The 19,454-nt window shown below is 38.1% G+C and overlaps 2 protein-coding genes across 2 annotated transcripts in view; one reads left to right on the forward strand and one right to left on the reverse strand.

Annotated features, from left to right (window-relative positions):
• Positions 1-10,267: 10,267 nt before the first annotated feature.
• LOC132189211 (disease resistance protein RPP13-like) lies at positions 10,268-13,433 on the forward strand. Its single transcript, XM_059603830.1, has 2 exons — positions 10,268-12,958; positions 13,091-13,433. Exon 1 carries the CDS (start codon positions 10,328-10,330, stop codon positions 12,947-12,949), a length of 2,622 nt encoding a protein of 873 aa, XP_059459813.1. The 5' UTR covers positions 10,268-10,327; the 3' UTR covers positions 12,950-12,958; positions 13,091-13,433.
• A 5,510-nt stretch (positions 13,434-18,943) lies between these two features.
• LOC132191094 (putative disease resistance RPP13-like protein 3) overlaps positions 18,944-19,454 on the reverse strand; it is a 2,865-nt gene continuing 2,354 nt past the window's right edge. The window contains exon 2 of the mRNA XM_059606107.1: positions 18,944-19,233. Coding sequence (XP_059462090.1) covers positions 18,944-19,233 — 290 coding nt within the window. The remainder of the gene's footprint in view (positions 19,234-19,454) is intronic.

Raw genomic sequence — 19,454 nt, forward strand, 5'->3', positions numbered from 1 at the left:
ACGACATCAAGCTGTGGATTCCCTTCAATGAGCTGCTTCACCAATATAGTTGAGTCATCATCGAAGCCCACCACGTCATCTTCCTCGTCTTTTCTCCTGCGTTTGTATACTGCAGCCTCCGTCGCTGCATCTGCACTAGCTTCAACCATGACGTACTTTCCTCTATCGTCGTAGATTTTTTTGATTTCCTTTTTGAGGTCTTCTATCTTCATTAGAACCTTGTGAACCTGAATGTTGTGCGGACTCGAACGCCATACATATGTTTTCGATTTGCCGATGAGTGAATCTCTGGAGGGCTTAATCCCACTCAGGTGCTTATCCAAGCCCGGGAGCCGCACTACTGATTTTTTCGCGTTGGAGAGGATGAGTGCATCGAGAGTATCCTCAACCTTGTAAGCAACGTCCCTGATTTGGCTACCTAACTCCACAATTTGCTCGTTCCATTTCTCCTCGGATTTCAATAAGGTACTTACCAGTTTGAGCTCCGTAAGGCATGAGTTCACATCATCAAGGCATGATTTCACATCATCCATCACTACGCTACCGGGGACTTGTGGCACAATATTGGAGCCTTGCACTAGTACATCGTATAAGTAGTTTACGACGCAATGAACAGCAACGTTTGCCATTTTTGCTTATGTTCCTACCCTTAAATCTCTTTCAAACTAACAACGTGTGGGGAAAGAGGGAAGGGAGGGAGATGAAAGAGGGAATTGAAGAAAGGATGAAAGGAAACTGATCGATTAAGTTTGGTAAAAAACACAGGCGTTTACGTTTCGATTTCTGAAAGCCACTCACAAACCCTTTCTCTATCTCTATCCTTTTCTTGACTTCTATGTTTTTATCGGTGGAGGCGCAACTTTTATACGGTTGCGGCACAAACTATCTCTTTGTGCTTACCAATCATGAGGTGATACCTAGCTAAGCCAATCATATTAAATCTAAGCTTAAGAAAAAAACATACAATCACACATCTTACCAAATATGAGGCCAAAAATACTTAAAAAATTATTTTATTATATCTTTTTTTTTTTTTTTAAAAAAAAAAAAAAAAAAAAGAGGAAGAGGGGTGGCCAACGAGCCACCTCTAAGCCATGGGGTGGCCGTGCGCCACCCCCAACCACCTAAAGGGTGGCCCACGAGGCGGGTTGCCACCTCCCCCAGCCAATAGGAGTGGCGCGCGGCCACCCCCAGATGGACCAGATTTAGTTCCCACCTTCTAAATATTTTTTCAAAATAATTAAACCTGATATAATTAGGTGAATATGTTTAGTTTTCTTAATGTGTTCTATGCTTAGGTGTCACTTCTTGATTGATGGGCATAAAGGGATAGGTTTGTCCTATAACCTTACTAAAGTTATTCTCAATTAGGGTAGAAAGAAATTAATAAAGAAGGTGGAAGAAATAGACACAAATTCAAAAGGCCAGGGCTGTTCCAGTCGAGGCATTGAGTAGAACTGTAGAAGTATACTTATTAAAAGAAAAATTATGTCGATATATTCTAACACCGAGACCTATTTTAAATTTGAATATAACTTAAAAAGACTTTATTCTTAAAATTAAAAAATTAATAATTAAATTCAAATCAAATAAAAACTTATGAGCTAAATATGCTTCTTTTTTTTCTTTTTTTTTTTCTTCAAAACATGCAGCGGTTAGAAAGAATTAGTTGAAAGTATACTTGCTCTTGAATAATGTTAAACACACTCAGATTTCTTTAGACACATTTTCACTCTTTTAAGTGATTTTTTAAATTATCATTGAATTTATGATTAAATTTTATTAAAGATCTAACTTTGCGTTTAAAAATGGGTGTGAGAAAGTGAAAGTGAAAGTATTATTACTTTGTACTTTTTAGATGACTTAGCTACACGGGGCAACTGGTCCCTACTCAACTATAGTAATTTTATTGAATTCTTCTGAAATTCAAATAACCTAATTATATAAATCTTCTTACCGAGCATCATGTATAAAAAAAATAAAAAAAATTGAGTAATGTTACTTTTCATACTTATTTCATATTGACTATATGTCTATATTGACTAATGGAATGTGTTTTAAGTGGAATAGTAAGGGAGTGGGTTGTTAAGCAATAAACCCTAACAGCAGAAACAATACCAAAAAGGTAACGATAGATAAGAAATGTGTTCATAAATAGAAGACTGTAAATGACTCAGGACTCAGGATTCAAATGATCCTGATCATGATTTTTGGTGTTTTGTGACCATATATGCACTCCACTTTATGGAAGCACGTGACATGGACCCGTAACACTAACTTTGGTTCGTCGGTGACTACCGTCTAGCCATTTGCTTTGGTTCAATAATTGTTTTTCTTTGAATTCTTTTTTCATGAATAATCACATCACCGATGCGATTAATACTTTGTTTTCCTTAGAATTCTTTGGTTTATTTTTTTTAAACATTGAATTCTTTGGTTCAAGCCATTAACCTGAAATTATTGATTGTTATTTATTATGATGAGTTCGTGTTCAGGATAATACCACAAGCTAATTAGCTTAGGGCATTGCTAATAACACTCTAAATTAATTAATTAATTTTAAAAGTTACAATTTCAAACTTTACTCAATTTTTCCATTGTATCCATGTCATATATGGATAATAATCATTTTCTTATATGTGTAGGAATTTACAAAATCACGGAAGCTGATTTATTGACCGAAAAGGTCTTCGTTATTTTCTCTAGTCAACCAACAAGTCTTTCTTTTTCGGATCACTCAACAAGTCTTTCTTGAGTGCAACTTCTATGGAGTACTTGTGGCACAAAATGGCCGGGTTAAAAAATTAAGAGAGAAAAAAACACAACTACACCTATATACCAAAACTGAGTTAAAAAATTAATTAATTATTAAAAAAAAAAAAAACAAAATTTAGGAGGGCAACCATCCAAGTAGGGAAGAAGAAGTCACCCTAGAGGGAGGTGGGGGCATCACCATAGCCACCTATGTGGGTATGGTGATGGGTATAGCCACCTCTGCGAGCCACCCCTAGGCCATGGGGTGGTCGCGCGCCACCTCAGATGTTGCTGGGTGGCTCCTCTCTCACTTGGGTGGCTGCGAATCTGATGCAGATATAGTTTAGAACAGCTTATCTTATCTTATCTTTTAGTCTTTTATTAGGTTTATTTGTTAGTCGTTTATTCTATCTTATCTTTCAACCTTTATTTGAATTAGATTTCTTTGTTAGTCTTTTATTTGGTTTAGTTGTCTTTCGTAGACTTCTAAATTAACTTTATTTCATTGTTATTTTAGGGCTAGGAGTCTTGAGCTATAAATATATGCTTATAGCCTTTAACAATTCAGTTTATGATTATTATTGAGTTTGTTTAATAAGAATTACTCAGAGTTGAGTTTCTTTGTGTTTTTCCTTAAACCATAGATAGAATCTATAGTTTTTAAGAAGATTTCTTAGATTCTTGTGATAGTCTCACAATCTTAGAAATATTTACCCCTTCAACTTGCTGTTTTCTTGTTCACTACAATCCTACGCTGCATCAGTTGGTATCAGAGCTCCAGTTTTCTTTCCATGGCACCGCCAAACACAAGAAGAAGGGGCAACCGCTTTGCAAATCTAGAGGACGTGTATGAACGTAAAGAAGTAGTAGGTGAAACACGCACGGAGGAGCAGTGGCAACTCATGGTGGAAACGGTCGCTGATTTGAAGGCCCAACTTGCAGCCTCCAATGCTCGAGCGGCCAATCCGGAGGGGCGCCACGAGCGCCGTCAACAACCCTCACCGACCAACTCGGAGGAGGAAGACGAACAACGTACGGAGAATGAAGCCCGGAATCCTTTTGCAAGGCGCGGAGTACAAGGGCATCAACCCCACGTCCAAGCCCAAGCCAATCGATGGGAAAGCGGTTTCAAACTCGATATTCCAGAATTTCAAGGGGGTCTCCAACCCGAAGAATTCTTGGATTGGGTAGCGGCCGTTGAAGAAATTCTTGATTTCAAAGGGGTGCCCGACGATCGACGAGTTTCTTTAGTTGCAACCAAATTCCGGGGAAGAGCAGCGGCATGGTGGCAGCAATTGAAGCAATCCCGAGGGCGGCAAGGCAAGATGAAGATCAACAAGTGGGAGAAACTGTTGAAGCATATGAGGCCAGCCTTTTTACCCTATAATTATACTTGAACCATATATCAAAAGCTGCAAAACTTGAGCCAAGGGTCAAAGTCCGTGGACGAATACACGGAAGAATTTTACAAGTATCTAACACGTGTTGATCTAGCCGAAACCGACGATCAATTAGTGTCACGATACATTGGGGGTTTACGTCACCAAATTCAAGACTCGTTAAACCTCTTTGACCCAAAGAATGTGTCGGAAGCCCATCAAAGAGCACTCTTGCTTGAGAAAACGGCCTCACGAGGATCCTATGGAATTTTTGGCCGTGGAACCGGGGGAAGCACAAACCGATCAAGCGGGCCATTAGCGGCTCGAAGCCCCACGCAAACCCCAACTCAAAACCGGATCCCAACCACAACGGGTCCATCCAACCAAAGGGCAACTACGAGTGGCCCTAAATGCTTTCAATGTGGAGAATCGGGTCATCGAATGGCGGATTGTCGAAAAGGGGACAAATACGGTAAGGGTTTACTTATTGAGTCGGGAGATACCTTCGATGAACAAGGTGAGGATGAGGAGTATGACACCACTATTGAGGACCATGGGAACGATGACGGAGAATTTGTATCCGGAGATGACGGTCCTCTTTTGATGATACGACGAATATGCTTAACACCTCGTAAGGAGGAAGGTGACGATGGGCAACGCCACAATCTTTTTCACTTCACATGCACCATAGGGGGAAAAGTATGCAAACTTATCATCGACGGAGGCAGTTGTGAAAACGTGGTGGCGGAAGAAGCGGTCCGAAAATTAGCCCTTGAAACAGAAAAACATCTTACACCATACCGCTTGGAGTGGCTCAAGAAGGGAAACGAGGTAATAGTATCTAAACGTTGCCTTGTAACTTTTTCAATTGGATCAAGATATAAAGACAAAACTTGGTGTGACGTGGTGGCCATGGATGCATGCCACTTATTGCTAGGAAGGCCTTGGCAATATGATAGGACTGCTCACCATGATGGAAGGAAGAACACCTATAGTTTTTTGGTTGATAATATAAAACTCACTCTTTTGCCTAATCCGGGAGACAAACCTAAACCTTCTAAAGGGGCGGGCCAAAATCTCTTGGCTAAGAGGGAATTCATTAAGGAGATGCGTGATTCCAATCAAGTGTATGTCCTAGTTGGGAAGGAATGCATTCCCACGGAGGAGGAGGTCCCGGTTACAATCAAGGGATTAGTGGAGGAGTTTGCCGATGTGTTCCCGAAAGAATTACCTGAAGAGCTGCCACCTCTTCGCGACATTCAACACCAAATCGACTTGGTGCCCGGTTCTAATCTCCCCAACCGACCGCACTACCGCATGAGTCCCAAGGAGCATGAAGAGCTGCGCCGACAAGTGGAAGGGTTACTAACCAAGGGACATATTCGGGAAAGCTTGAGCCCATGTGCAGTTCCAGCTTTGCTTACACCTAAGAAAGATGGATCATGGAGAATGTGTGTCGATAGCCGCGCCATCAATAAGATCACAGTAAGGTACAGATTTCCTATTCCTAGACTAGATGACTTACTAGATCAATTGAGTGGGGCAACAATATTTACGAAGTTAGACTTGAAGAGTGGGTACCATCAAATTCGGGTACGGGTTGGTGACGAATGGAAGACCGCGTTCAAGACACGTGAAGGACTCTACGAAAGGTTAGTAATGCCGTTTGGCTTATCTAACGCCCCTAGTACCTTTATGAGAGTTATGAATCAGGCATTCCGCCCATTCATTGGAAAGTTTGTAGTCGTCTACTTCGACGATATCCTCATATATAGCTCTACCATTGAGGAGCACCTTCAACATGTACGAGAGGTACTAAGTGTCTTGCGCAAGGAAAAATTTTACGCAGCCTCGGCAAAATGCAATTTCATGACGGAATCCGTTCTTTTTCTTGGGTATGTGGTGTCCAAGGACGGGTTAGCGGTGGATGAGTCAAAGATAGCAGCAGTTCGGGATTGGCCTCTCCCCACTACACTACATGAGGTCCGCAGTTTTCATGGGTTAGTATCTTTTTATCGGTGCTTTATTTACAACTTTAGTACCATATTAGCACCGATTACAGAATGCATGAAGGCGGGTAAATTCTCGTAGAGTAAAGCAGCCACCACCGCCTTCGAGTTGATCAAGGTCAACTTGACCACTGCTCCCTTACTAGTCCTTCCAGATTTCGACCTACCTTTTGAGTTGTATTGTGATGCATCAAAAGTAGGCATTGGAGCAGTACTCAGCCAAAAAGGCAAACCGGTAGCCTATTTTAGTGAGAAGTTAAAATGCGCCCAACTCAATTATAGCACTTATGATATTGAGTTCTACGCATTAGTACAAGCACTGAAACATTGGAGCTCCTACCTCGCCTACAACAACTTCATTTTGTACTCGGACCATGAAGCACTTAAACACCTCAGCAGTCAAGATAAACTGTCATCTCGGCATGCTAAATGGGCCGCTTTTGTCCAACAATTCAACTTCACAATCAAGCACAAGTCCGGAGCATTGAACAAAGTGGCAGATGCCCTCAGTCGGAAATCATCACTATTAGTCACCATGAAAACAGAGGTACTCGGTTTTGAATTATTAAAAGATTCTTTGTCTAGTGACCCATTTTTTGGTCCTATTATTGACGAGGTGTCATCGGGCGAGCGAAGAGACTTCAATTTGTGTAATAGGTTCCTATTCAAAGGTACTCAATTATGCATTCCTGAAGGTAGTCTAAGGTTGAAAATCATCCATGAGCGCCATTATGAAGGTCACATGGGAAGGGATAAAACATTACAATTGGTGGCGGACCAGTTCTATTGGCCAAGTATGCGGAAAGAAGTAGACAAATTTGTGAAGAGCTGCAGAATATGTCAAGTGTCCAAGGGGTCGGCTACTAATGCCGGGTTATATATGCCCCTTCCTATTTCGGAAGGGCCATGGACCAACGTGAGCATGGACTTCGTGCTAGGCTTACCTAAAACCCAAAAAGGTAATGATTCAATCTTTGTCGTTGTTGATAGATTTTCAAAAATGGTGCATTTCATTGCGTGCAAGAAGACTGCCGATGCGGTGAATGTCGCCCAATTGTATTTCAGAGAGGTCTACCGCCTCCATGGTCTGCCATTGTCTATCGTATCCGACCGTGACACAAGGTTTCTTAGCCACTTCTGGCGTTGTTTGTGGAGGTTATCCCATACCAAGCTCGATTTCAGCAGTGCATATCATCCACAGACGGACGGACAAACAGAGGTCGTTAACCGATCATTGGGAGCCTTACTTAGAAGCTTGGTGGGGGAGAATATCAAATCATGGGATCAGAAATTGTTCCAAGCCGAGTTCGCCTACAACCGTTCCACTAATCGGAGCACTGGCCTTAGCCCATTTACCATCATTTATGGAAGTAATCCTCGTGCCCCACTGGATTTGGTACCTCTTCCCGATTTGAAGCGACCGCATGCTACAGCTGAGGACTTAATAGCTCAGATACACGCAGGTCACAAGTTCACCATCCAGAATTTACAACAATCTACCGCAAAGTATAAGGAGGATGCGGATAAAAAGTGTCGTGCCGTTGAGTTCGAGGAAGGGGATTTTGTGTGGGCTGTGTTAACTAAAGATAGGTTTTCTATTGGCGAGTATAACAAGTTGGCTGCCCGCAAGATTGGTCCGGTAAAGATTATAGAGAAGATCAATTCAAATGCCTACCGGTTGAACCTACCTAGTCATATCAAGACATCTGATGTTTTCAATGTCAAACACCTTGTACCATTCACCGGTGATTCGCCGAATGAGGATTCGAATTCGAGGTCGAATTCTGTTCAACCTGGGGAGAATGATGCAGATATAGTTTAGAACAGCTTATCTTATCTTATCTTATCATATCTTATCTTTTAGTCTTTTATTAGGTTTATTTGTTAGTCATTTATTCTATCTTATCTTTCAACCTTTATTTGAATTAGATTTCTTTGTTAGTCTTTTATTTGGTTTAGTTGTCTTTCGTAGACTTCTAAATTAACTTTATTTCATTGTTATTTTAGGGCTAGGAGTCTTGGGCTATAAATATATGCTTATAGCCTTTAACAATTCAGTTTATGATTATTATTGAGTTTGTTTAATAAGAATTACTCAGAGTTGAGTTTCTTTGTGTTTTTCCTTAAACCATAGATAGAATCTATAGTTTTTAAGAAAATTTCTTAGATTCTTGTGATAGTCTCACAATCTTAGAAATATTTACCCCTTCAACTTGCTGTTTTCTTGTTCACTACAATCCTACGCTGCATCAGAATCTCTCTTAATTTTTTTTTTTTTTTTTTTAAAAAAAGGAATTTAACTAGACTTGATATAATCAGGTTTGAATTTTTTTTTTTCTTAAAATGTTCTAATGTCAACTTTTTATTGGTAGGCACAAAAGGATTGTTTCATGCACCAACACCATATATTGAAGTTGAGAATAATTTTGATGGTCTTAGCACAAACTAAGCTCTTTGTTCCAATAAAAAATTGATGCATTAGCATTGGACACCAAATAGCTTGGTTACTACCAAATTAACCCTCTTTTATCACTCATTGACGAAAATAACCCTCCCCATTTATCTATTATCTCACCTCTCTCGAAAGAACAATCCCACCATTACAACCAAGCCAAACGCCGATGAATGGAAACACCAAAAGTGCTAGCAACCTTTTTGGCACTAGAAGGAATAAAATATTGCTTGAGGTTTGGATTTTTGATGTACCCACAAAGGCACGGTCTCCACAAAGGCACGGTCTCTGTACTAGGAGTGTCAAAAAAATATTGTGGAACGGGAACCGGAACTGAAAAATTGAGAAATTGGATACCTCGGTTTTGGTTCTGGTTTCGATTTTTGGCACAAAGTTATAATTGGGTTATATATATATATATATATATATATATATACACATATATATGGCTTTTATTTTTACTTTTTACTTTGGATTTTTATTTTTCAGGCCGATAAAGGCAAAAACATTGATTTTTTAAGATTCTTAGACTTTACTCGGTTCTTAAAAAACTACCAACTAAAAAGGGTAATAGTTTATTGGACAAAAAGGCTAATAATTTTTTTAAAAAAAAACAATGCGTCATAATGGTTAAGTTAAGTTCAAATTTTAGGCACAATACCTAAAATATGCCCAAATTATAAATTTTTAAAAAAAATCGCTTACGCGGTCCGGATAACTGAGTACCAACCATAACCGGCCAGTTATTAGGTACCCGGTTAACCAGGTCACAGTTACCCGGTTTCAGTTTTTCAAAATGAATAATCGGATAACCTAGTTTCGGTTCTTAATTTTGGCCAATAACCAAAAATGGGGACGGGTTAACACCCTACTCTGTACCATCAACTACCCACAACAATTACTCTGCGGACGATGAAGTTTAGATTGTTTAGTGTTTTTTGTTGTTGTGTTTTTTTTTGTTTCTCTCTGTGCACCATCTCTAATGCGTTTAGACAAGAAAAATGTTCACTTGGGAAAAATATATAAATGCATAAACATAGAAAATAAACCAAAAGATGACACAAAAAGGAGAGAAGATTTCTTCTGCCCGACGTGCCCACAATTTTCCAGAAATTCTCTCTCCTCTCTTCACTAAAACGAACGATTTTTGTTCAGGGTCCTCCGAACCCATAACTACTTTTACTTACATGGGTTTGTTTTTCATACTTTGCAAATATTTGACAACATTGGGTCTATTTTCACCTGCTCTTTTTCTTTCTTTCTTTCTTTTTTTTAACTTTAACTAATTTCTTTGATGTTCGGTACTGTATTGGATATTGATTCGGATAGATACAGATATTGAGATAGAAACCATAAAGAGAGACAAACAGAGACAGGCGAAGAGTTGTGGTGACGGGTTTTTCTCAAGAAATGTGAGATAATAGGTAGATGGGGAGGGGTTTTTTAGTCATAAGATAAAAGTGGTCCAATCTGGTGTTTTTGGTAACAAAGCCATATGATGTTTCAGGCTTATGCGTCAACTTTTTATTAGAGGGCACAAACTGACAAAAGGACTTCGTTTGTCCAAAATCGAAACGTAAGTACGGGTGATTTACCGAACTTAATCGATCAGTTTCCTTTCATCTTCTCTTCCCTCACCCTGGCCTCCTCTAATTACGGGAAAAAAGAAAGAAACAAACAAACAAATGTTTCTGAGTTTGTAAAAGATTTGAGGGTAGGAAAGATAAGCCTAAATGGAGGCCACCGGTCTCTTCACTCCCGTCGTACAGTACTTGGTCCGGCTACTCGGAGAAGAAATAAAACTCCTTTGTGAAGTGAAGCATGAAGTCGAGTCACTTCAGGGGGAGCTCAGTTTCATATCTGCCCACCTGGATTCATCCGAGGGCAAGCGGAAGAAGGATGCCATATCGGAGGAGGAAATCGAGCAAATTAGAAAGAAGGCTTACGAGGCTGAGGATGTAATCGACAAATACATCCTCATCAAAACCTCAAAACACAGCAGGAGGAACCTGGTGGTGAATATAATCCAGGGGTGTGGCCGCCCAAAAGAGCTTGTCGATTTAGCAAAGACGATAGTAAACCTCAAGAATGAAATCAATAATATCTTCAACAATGCCAAAAAGTACGCCATTGAAAGACCTGAAACTAGTGTAGATGCAGAGCCCGATCGAAAGCAGGAACTGCACAAACATTGGTCAGAAGTCAGGGAAGATGACGTGGTGGGCTTCAACAATAACTCAGTGGAATTGGAGAAGCTTTTTAGGAAAGAAGGCACTAAGCTTGATGTGATTTCAATAATCGGCATGGGTGGGTTGGGCAAAACAACTCTTGGCAGGAAAATCTACAACAGTAATCGGGTCAGGAGCTTCTTTGCACGCCGTGTATGGGTGTATGTATCTCAACATGCCAAAACTAGAGACCTGTTGCTTAAAATTTTAAAGGAGATGCCAATTTCAAAGGAGCTGAGAAGGAATCTCGAAGGCATGGGGGAGGATGAATTGAAAGAGACATTGTCCAAATACTTGAAACGGGAGAGGTATTTAGTAGTCATGGACGACATCTGGAAAACTGATTTCTGGGATGTGGTAAAATCTGCATTTCCTGATAACTCTAATGGAAGCAGAATCTTGATCACCAGTCGTAATAAAGCTGTGGCTTTAAAGGCAAGTACTAGTACTCCTCCCTACATTCTCCCATTTCTTAATAAAGATGAAAGCTGGGAACTCTTTCATAAGAAAGTGTTTCAAGGAGGAGAATGTCGCCCCGAGATAGAGCCTCTGGCCAGACAACTAGCAGAAGGCTGTCAAGGCTTACCACTTTCAATAGTGGTATTAGCGGGCATTTTAAAACACGAACAACAGGAATTGCTAACGTGGTCGAGATTTATTCAGGTAAATTGCCACCTTACTGAATGCAGAGACATACTGGCCTTAAGCTACACCTACCTACCCCAGCCCTTAAAACCATGTTTTTTGTATCTTAGTGCATACCCAGAAGACTATGAGGTTCCTGTAAGGCAACTGATCAACCTTTGGATAGCCGAGAGTTTAATAGAGCACATTCCCAATGAAGGGTGCCCTGAGAAAGTTGCTGAAGACTACTTGGAGGAGCTCATTGATCGAAGCTTAATCCAAGTAGCTAGCAGGAGGGCAGATAGAAGATCAGTAAAGACATGTCGTATTCATGATCTTTTGCGAGATCTCTGCATATCACAGAGCGCAAAAGAGAAGTTTCTCGAGGTACGTACAGATGTTAACCATTTATTGGTGAACAAATCTCGCAGACTTTCCATTCAAGGTAGCATTGATCCATATATTTCTTCAAACCCCTCTCACTCTACAAATCCTCGTTCTTTGTTGTTACTTGGCCAAGATACAAATGAATTTGATCAAAAGCACTGGACATGGGTCCAGGAAAACTTCTTGTTGGTTCGGGTGTTTAATTTTGGGCATGTAAATCTCTCCGATCATACAAGCATTGGAAGATTCATCCATTTGAGGTACTTGGGTATAAAACCTGATGCAATGGGAGATATTCCCGCTTCCATTTGCAACCTTACGAATCTAGAAACACTTGACATGAGAGGTAGTACCTTTCTGAATCACTTGCCTAAAGGGATATGTAAGCTAAGACGCTTAAGGAATTTGCATATGTCTGGGCCAGTGATTCTTCCTGACTATTTGGATCCTGCCGTAAGAGTTCTATGGAGCCTTCAAGTCCTTTCTACCGTATCTCTTACCCCACAAAATGTGGGCCTAATTGTCAAGGCCAACCCTCCTAATATAAGGAAATTAGGAATATGGTTTGAGGACGAGAGCAAGAGCAAAGTAGCAGCAGATGTTTTGAGAAGCCTCATGGACTTACCTCATCTTCAAACACTGAAAATTATAAATTGTTCAGAGCGTCCTGGTTTGCCGATTCAATTTCCATCCAACATCACCAAGATAACCTTAAGCCGAGTGAGCATAGAAGTCGATGGCAGCATGAAAGTGCTGGGGGCCCTTACCGGTCTTATGATACTGAAACTAAAAAGTTGCTTGCTTTCTAGAAACTTCGAATTCATTGCAGGTTCATTCCCTAGCCTCGAAGTTTTGAAATTGGAAAAATTGAGAATTGAAGAATGGAAACAAGAGAAAAACACAATGCCATCCCTCAAGCATTTGGTTATCAAAGAATGCACTGGGTTGACCGTACTCCCTTCGGAACCATGGCACTCTTTGCGTGATGGGGAGGTATTATGGAGCAGCAGAGAATCGGTACTGACGCTTCAAAATTTGCAGAACGATCATGAGTTCAATCTAGTGATTGAGCCTCCTCTGGCTGACTCCTTTTATGACAGAATTGCGATGATCTAGATCACTCTGGTATATACTTTCTCTACCTTTTTTTCTTTCTATTCTGATCCAATTGCATCACATTTCTCTTAATAAAGTTACCGATTAATTTCTCTTGCTTTTGTCTTTTCTTCAATTAATGTTATAATTACTTAATACCAGTGAACTTCGACGGAAACGTTTCCTTTCCACTGCTGTTGCAAGGCTCTCCCACCTCTGTGGCTAGCTGGTGCTTCTCATTTGTATTCTGCTCCAACTTTTTGTGGTTTCATGTACTTTCTTGTTACCGTTGATTGCTCAAGCAGGACTATGATGAAAGGAATTCTCTCTGCTTAATTACTGAAAAGGGTTCCTACCAAAAACAGCAGGGAATGGAGACATTGAAATGTTTATTTAAATAAATTTTCAATAATCTAGGACACCGTTTCTGCTTCCATTTAATTTTCAAGTATGGAAGAATAGTGTTGCTCTAGTGTGGAGGACTTTGAATTCTTATGTTAGTGTGCGTGGCTTGGATTTACAACTTGTTTTGATGACTTGAATGGTGATTTTAATAAGCATGTGCCTTATTAGTATTAGATGCCAACTATAAGTGAGATTACTAACCATTATTTGTTGCTCCGTGATATTTAACCAATGTGTGTAAGATATTAGTATATTACGAGGAATTCTATTTATTCCTTAACCCAACAGTTAATCTTCATGCACTAAAATGTTATGAGAACCACGTCGCATCAGTCTTAGAGGGATGGAACGGAAATAATGAAGTGATGTATATCATTACTCTTACTTGTATATGACAATAATGCATTACAGCTCAGACGTTAGTGTTTGAGCATAGAAGTAAGAAAACATTTTTTTAGAGCTTCTTTTGAGGTTCTGGTGTGATTAAGACCGGTGTATTAGCTTGCTGATTGGTGTTTTGAGTACCAGTTTTTACTGGCGTGTTGTAAAATTTGGTTGGTTTTAGTAAAGATTATTATTATTCATGGAAAAACAAAAGTCCTCCCTGCTTAAATGAAAGGGTTCCTACCTAAAACAAAACGGAATGGAAACATGAAATATTTATTTGAATAAATTTTCAATAATCTACGACACTGTTTCTGCTTCCATTTAATGTTCAAGTATCATCTTATAGCTCAGATGGAAAGAATGTAACATGTACAAGACTTTTCAAACACGATTCTTCTTATCTTTTTAACTTTTATTTTTCCCTTAAATGGATGTATAAATCTTGTGATGAGATCTTCTCATGTCTCTCTGTCGATGAAGATGTCGGAGGTTCTTATTGTTTGAAAGATATGGAGTTTTGTAGGATACTGCACTTTCAGTAAATTAGCTAGTAGGACCACTGCTCAATCTGTGAAACAGTGTTTTTGGAGGACTCAAGAGGACAAAGCATTTAAGTTACTCCTTCAATTTGAATTTCGGGTTTAGAATTAATGTGTGAATTATAAATCGAGCTTCCATTGTTGCCTTCAATACTTACCAAGGAGGGAAAGTTTCTGCTGAATAGGAAGAAATTAGAAACCTGATGTGGCAGTTGTTACCTCTATGAGTTTCCACCGACGATGACCATTGGATTGTAATTATGTTTCTTTTGATTTTCTTTTAACTTTTTCATCGTTCTTGTATGTTGCCAATACTCACAGCCTTCCTGGCCGGATTTTGGGATCCAAATTATCTCGGTTGCAATTTTTGAAAATTGGACGCCTGAAATGTCTTTCTACACACACATTTGGTTCAATCATTTTCAGGAAAAGTGGCTACCTTTGCATACTCATTGAAGCATAATGTTGATATCAATGCTGTAGATAAGATATACAAAAACAAGCACTTGTGAATTGTGTGATATGTGGCGCTAAAGTGCTTGGAAGTTCTAATTGTTGCTTTTCTGCTCTTAATCTGGGCCTTGGAATTTTATTTCCTGTCCAGGATGGTTGGACTGCTCTTCACAAAGCAATAACTGGAAAAAAGCAGGCCTTTACAAACCATCTTTTGAGAGACTAAGCTAATCCATTTGGGCCGGTTAAACTAGAAAAACAATGAGGTTTTTAATCAAACTTTAGTAAAGAATAGTTAGTTCATTGAAAATGCTCTTTAAGGCACCGAGTTATGATGCAACCGTTTGGCATCTGATCAGGCACAATTGAATTTTAGAATATTAATTAATTAATTATTTATTATAAGTTTTTGGAATAAGTCGTAAATGGTCTGAATTCAAACATTATCTCTATCATTTACTTCTTTTTTTTTTTTTTTTTTGTATGTCCACACAAGAGAGGGGAGGAAGGATTCGAACAAGTGACCTCCGCTTTATAAGGCGTGGTCTCCAGCCGATTGAGTTATCCCCTAGAGACATTTACCTTCTATTTTAATTTAATATTATATGTGTTAGTTTTACTTATTAAGGAGGGTTGAGCCATATAAGCCAATTGAAACAGAAGTCTCGTAAGGGTTCTCTTCTCTATGCTAGTATACCAGGGATGCTTCCTCTACGTCTCGACTGAATCAGAACACACAAAAAAGAATAGGTCACATAATGTTTTGATACAGCAAGCGGTGAAGTTAATCACAATATTCATTCATGTTAGGTCACATGTTTTAAAGACCTCCAACACCAAATACAAATCAAGATGCTTATTACAGACAACTATTAGAAACGTTTCATTTAAATAGCAATAGACGGGAACACCATCTCTGTTTCCGTCCAATTAATTGAAGTCACCAGTCAGAGGAGGATAGATAAGTAGATTCAACCCAAACTTCGCCTGCAATTCCTGAAGCATCTTTGTTGAAACTGAGTTGCTCCATAACACTTGTACATCTCGTAATGCGGTCAAACTCAATCGATTTAATGGGAGCATGGTCAACTCACTGCATTGTTTGATAACCAAATGCTTGAGCCATGGCATTTCGCTTCTCCTCTGTTTCCATTCTCTCCACGTCTTTTTTTACAAAAGTTGAAAAATAAGATATTTAGGAAAAATACAATCCTTATAAAAATAAAATTTAAATGATATCGATAAAAAATAATAATAATAATCGGATATATATTGTCTTTTAAAACTCATTAGTTAAACTTAATCAAGTGAGTTTTAATTAGCCATTTTGTATAAAAATATGCATAAACTAATGTGATTGCTCATAATTAACATTTAATAATATCATACGTTTATTTGTTTACTGTTGTTATATAGGAGATCATCTAATTATAACATATAATGGTGCTTAAAAATCTTCTTGAGAGCCTAATGAAAAACACAAAAATAATAATAAAATCAACTTTCTTTCTTCTCCTTTTCTCAGCTAGCAGGAATGTCGCAACTTTTCTCAGCTAGCAGGTTGATATTTATCCATATTTTCAGTAAAAACAAAAATAAAAAATATATCAAAAATAATATTGATGAAGGAGGTGTGCATGATTTGGGTGCAGATTTTTCCACAAAACTGACACATCACTCCTTAAAATAATCCCTCAACTAATCCACCAAAAATTAGAGCCGACACATACGTTCAACAACTCTTCAATATTTTCTGTCAGAGTTAATGAGCTTGAACGAGCCTGGACCCATTGTGTTTAACTTAATATAATCCAACCAAAATTTAATCTTATAATATTCTTAAAATCCCATAAATTCCTCATGGATAATTAACACGCTTAATATAAATATTAATATATCTTTAAATGAGGGTTTTAAAATTTGGTATGTACAATTTCTCTCCCCAACATCAATTTTCAACAATAATGGCTCTTATGTCAAAGTTCATAGAGGAAGCTTAGATTGTGGTCCCTTCAATTATTCAAAATTTGAGATTTTTATGTTACGAAATAGTGACCATTCATTAAATCTGATGGTTTATGAAATGCCGGCTTGTTTTGTATGACCAAGGGGACCTCAATCCCCACTTCACGTCAGCTTAAAATCAAAATTTATTACATTTGTTATACAAAAGCAACTTACATTTTATAGACATCGAATTTAATGAATAGCCACAATTTCATAACATGAAAATATCGAATTTTAAATAATTGGAGGGATCTCAATCCAAAAAGCTCAAGAATGGCTTCAATTTTCAACAATTATGACTATGCAAATTAACAATTATAGCTAAAGTGAAAATTCAGCCACAATTGTCAAAAGTGCATTTATTAAGGTTAAGACACAAAGACTTTTGAGCTAAAGTGGAAGCTCAATAATGGCTTCAATTTTCAACAATTATGGCTATGAAAATCAACAATTATAGCTAAATTGAAAATTGAGCCACAATTGTCAAAAGTGCCTTTATTAAGATAAAGACACAGAGACTTTTGAGCTAATCCAAAAGGGACTGCCTTTATTAAGGTCAAGACACAAAGACTTTTGAGCTAATCCAAAAGGGATTGAGATCCCCTCTAATTAGTTAAAATTAAAGAATCTTATGTTACGAAATCATGGCTCTTCATAGCTTTACTAATTTTAAATAATTGGAGAGAATCTCAATCCCTAAAGAGGAAGCTCAAGAATGGCTTCAATTTTCAACAATTATGGCTATGAAAACCAACAATTATAGCTAAAGTGAAAAGTGAGCCTCAATTGTCAAAAGTGTGTTTATTAAGGTAAAGACACAACCAAATGTGTCGGGGCACTTGCGGCGATCGAGTTGGTCAAGTTGATTTTTTTTTTTTGTTTTTTTTTTTTTTTTTCTAATTAAAAAGGTGGGAAGGGGCGACCAATGTAGTTTTCCCTCTTGGGCGTTACCATTGGGGTTCCCACCCGCTCGAGTTGGTCAAGTTGATTAATGCTGAGAAAAAATTGATTTTTTATTATCGCTAATAGATGGCTATGCGTTTGAGATTGTCATTGAATTTGTATGGTGAAAGTTTCTTGTTCTTACATTGATGGGTATTGCTCTGTTTTGCTCTCGTTTTTATTTGTCCTTTTTTTTTTTTTTTTTTTTGGTTTATAGATTTGATGCCAACAAACCTGCACTCAGTAGCCACACCAATTTGTGCAATTGATGATGAATGTTAGATATTGGTGGTGATTTTAGAAAGAATAAAGAAAAGTATCTAGATATACTAGTGAAAGATTTAAAGACTTTGATATGGAGTATTTTGACAAGTGGCTAGTTAAACTAGAAAAGTGAGTTTTCTAGTTAAATTTTAGCTAAAGAGTAGCTAGTTTACTGAATGCTCAATTGAATTTTAAGGTGCCAAGTCATGTGACGTTGTTTACTGAATGCTCAATTGAATTTTAAGGTGCCAAGTTATGTGACGGCTTGGTTATTTTACATGGTTTGGCAGGCACAATTGAATTTTAGAATATTAATTAATTATTATCAGCTTTTGAGACAAGTAACAAATGGTTTGGGTTCTAACTTTGTTTTTCATCATTTACCTTACATTTTAATTAAAGATTACATGTTTGTGTTATTTATTAAGGACGGTTTGTTGAGCCTATACGTGAGAAGAAGTATTAAAATATTAATTAAATTATTATGGTCGCTGTTCAAAATGTCTTCATAAACTTGACTGTTTATCTGGCTACTAAAAGATAGTTTTGAAGCTTTGTTGATAAACAATATCAAGGAGATTCATGCAATATTGTTGCCCAATTGTGTGGTTAATAAAAGCATAAAAGTCACCACACTTTCTGATTTTGAACTTATAAACTAGCTCAACACCTTGCAAATTTGTAATACAATCCACTATTTATCATTAACAGCTATTAGAAACACAATTAGAAACAGCCATTAACAGCTTAAAGACAGCAATTAGAAACACTAACGTTTCATCTAAACAGTTTGCTGGTGGCATGCCTCGAATAACGAAGATACAACAAACACACATAAAATCATTCCATGACAACGAAAAGACCACAACAGAGCAGCAAACAAAGACCATGCGAGGGACTACCTCATTACTGGTAACACCGTAACAGCATTAATAGAAAGAAACACCATCTCTGTCGCTCCATAAATAACTTGCAAAAATACATAAACCAGGAGCAGTTAAATTAATTGGTAAACTTGTCAAGAGGCAGTTTTTCCATGAAGGTCGTTAATCATAGGAGGATAGATCAATAGCTTGAACCCAAACTTCACCTGCAATTCCTGAAGCATCTTTGCTGATACTGAGTTGCTCCATAATACTTCTACATCTCGTAATGCGGTCAAACTCAATCGATTAAAAGGGAGCATGGTCAACTCACTGCATTGTTTGATAACCAAATGCTTGAGCCATGGCATTGCGCCTCTCCTCTGTTTCCATTTTTTCATTTTCAGATTTTCCAATTTAAGGACCCGAAGTTGAGGAAACGTACCTGCAAAGGCGTGGAGCTTAGAAAGCAAACATCTTTGTAGTTTCAATATCTGTAGATTTGGAAGTTCTCCCAGCATTCTCATGTCTCGACGAACTTTTAAGCGCACAAGTCGTAACGTTAACTTGGTTAATGTCGATGGAAGCGACATTGAAAGACAACGATATTCACAACAATTTATAATTTTCAAAGTTTGAAGATGATGTAAATGGTGGAGGCTTTTT

The sequence above is a fragment of the Corylus avellana genome, chromosome ca8 (genome assembly GCF_901000735.1).
Source record: "Corylus avellana chromosome ca8, CavTom2PMs-1.0".
Taxonomy (NCBI): domain Eukaryota; kingdom Viridiplantae; phylum Streptophyta; class Magnoliopsida; order Fagales; family Betulaceae; genus Corylus; species Corylus avellana.

Excerpts from the sequence above, each read along its gene's own strand:
- LOC132189211 (XM_059603830.1), top strand. The coding sequence starts at position 10,328 with ATGGAGGCCACCGGTCTCTTCACTCCCGTCGTACAGTACTTGGTCCGG.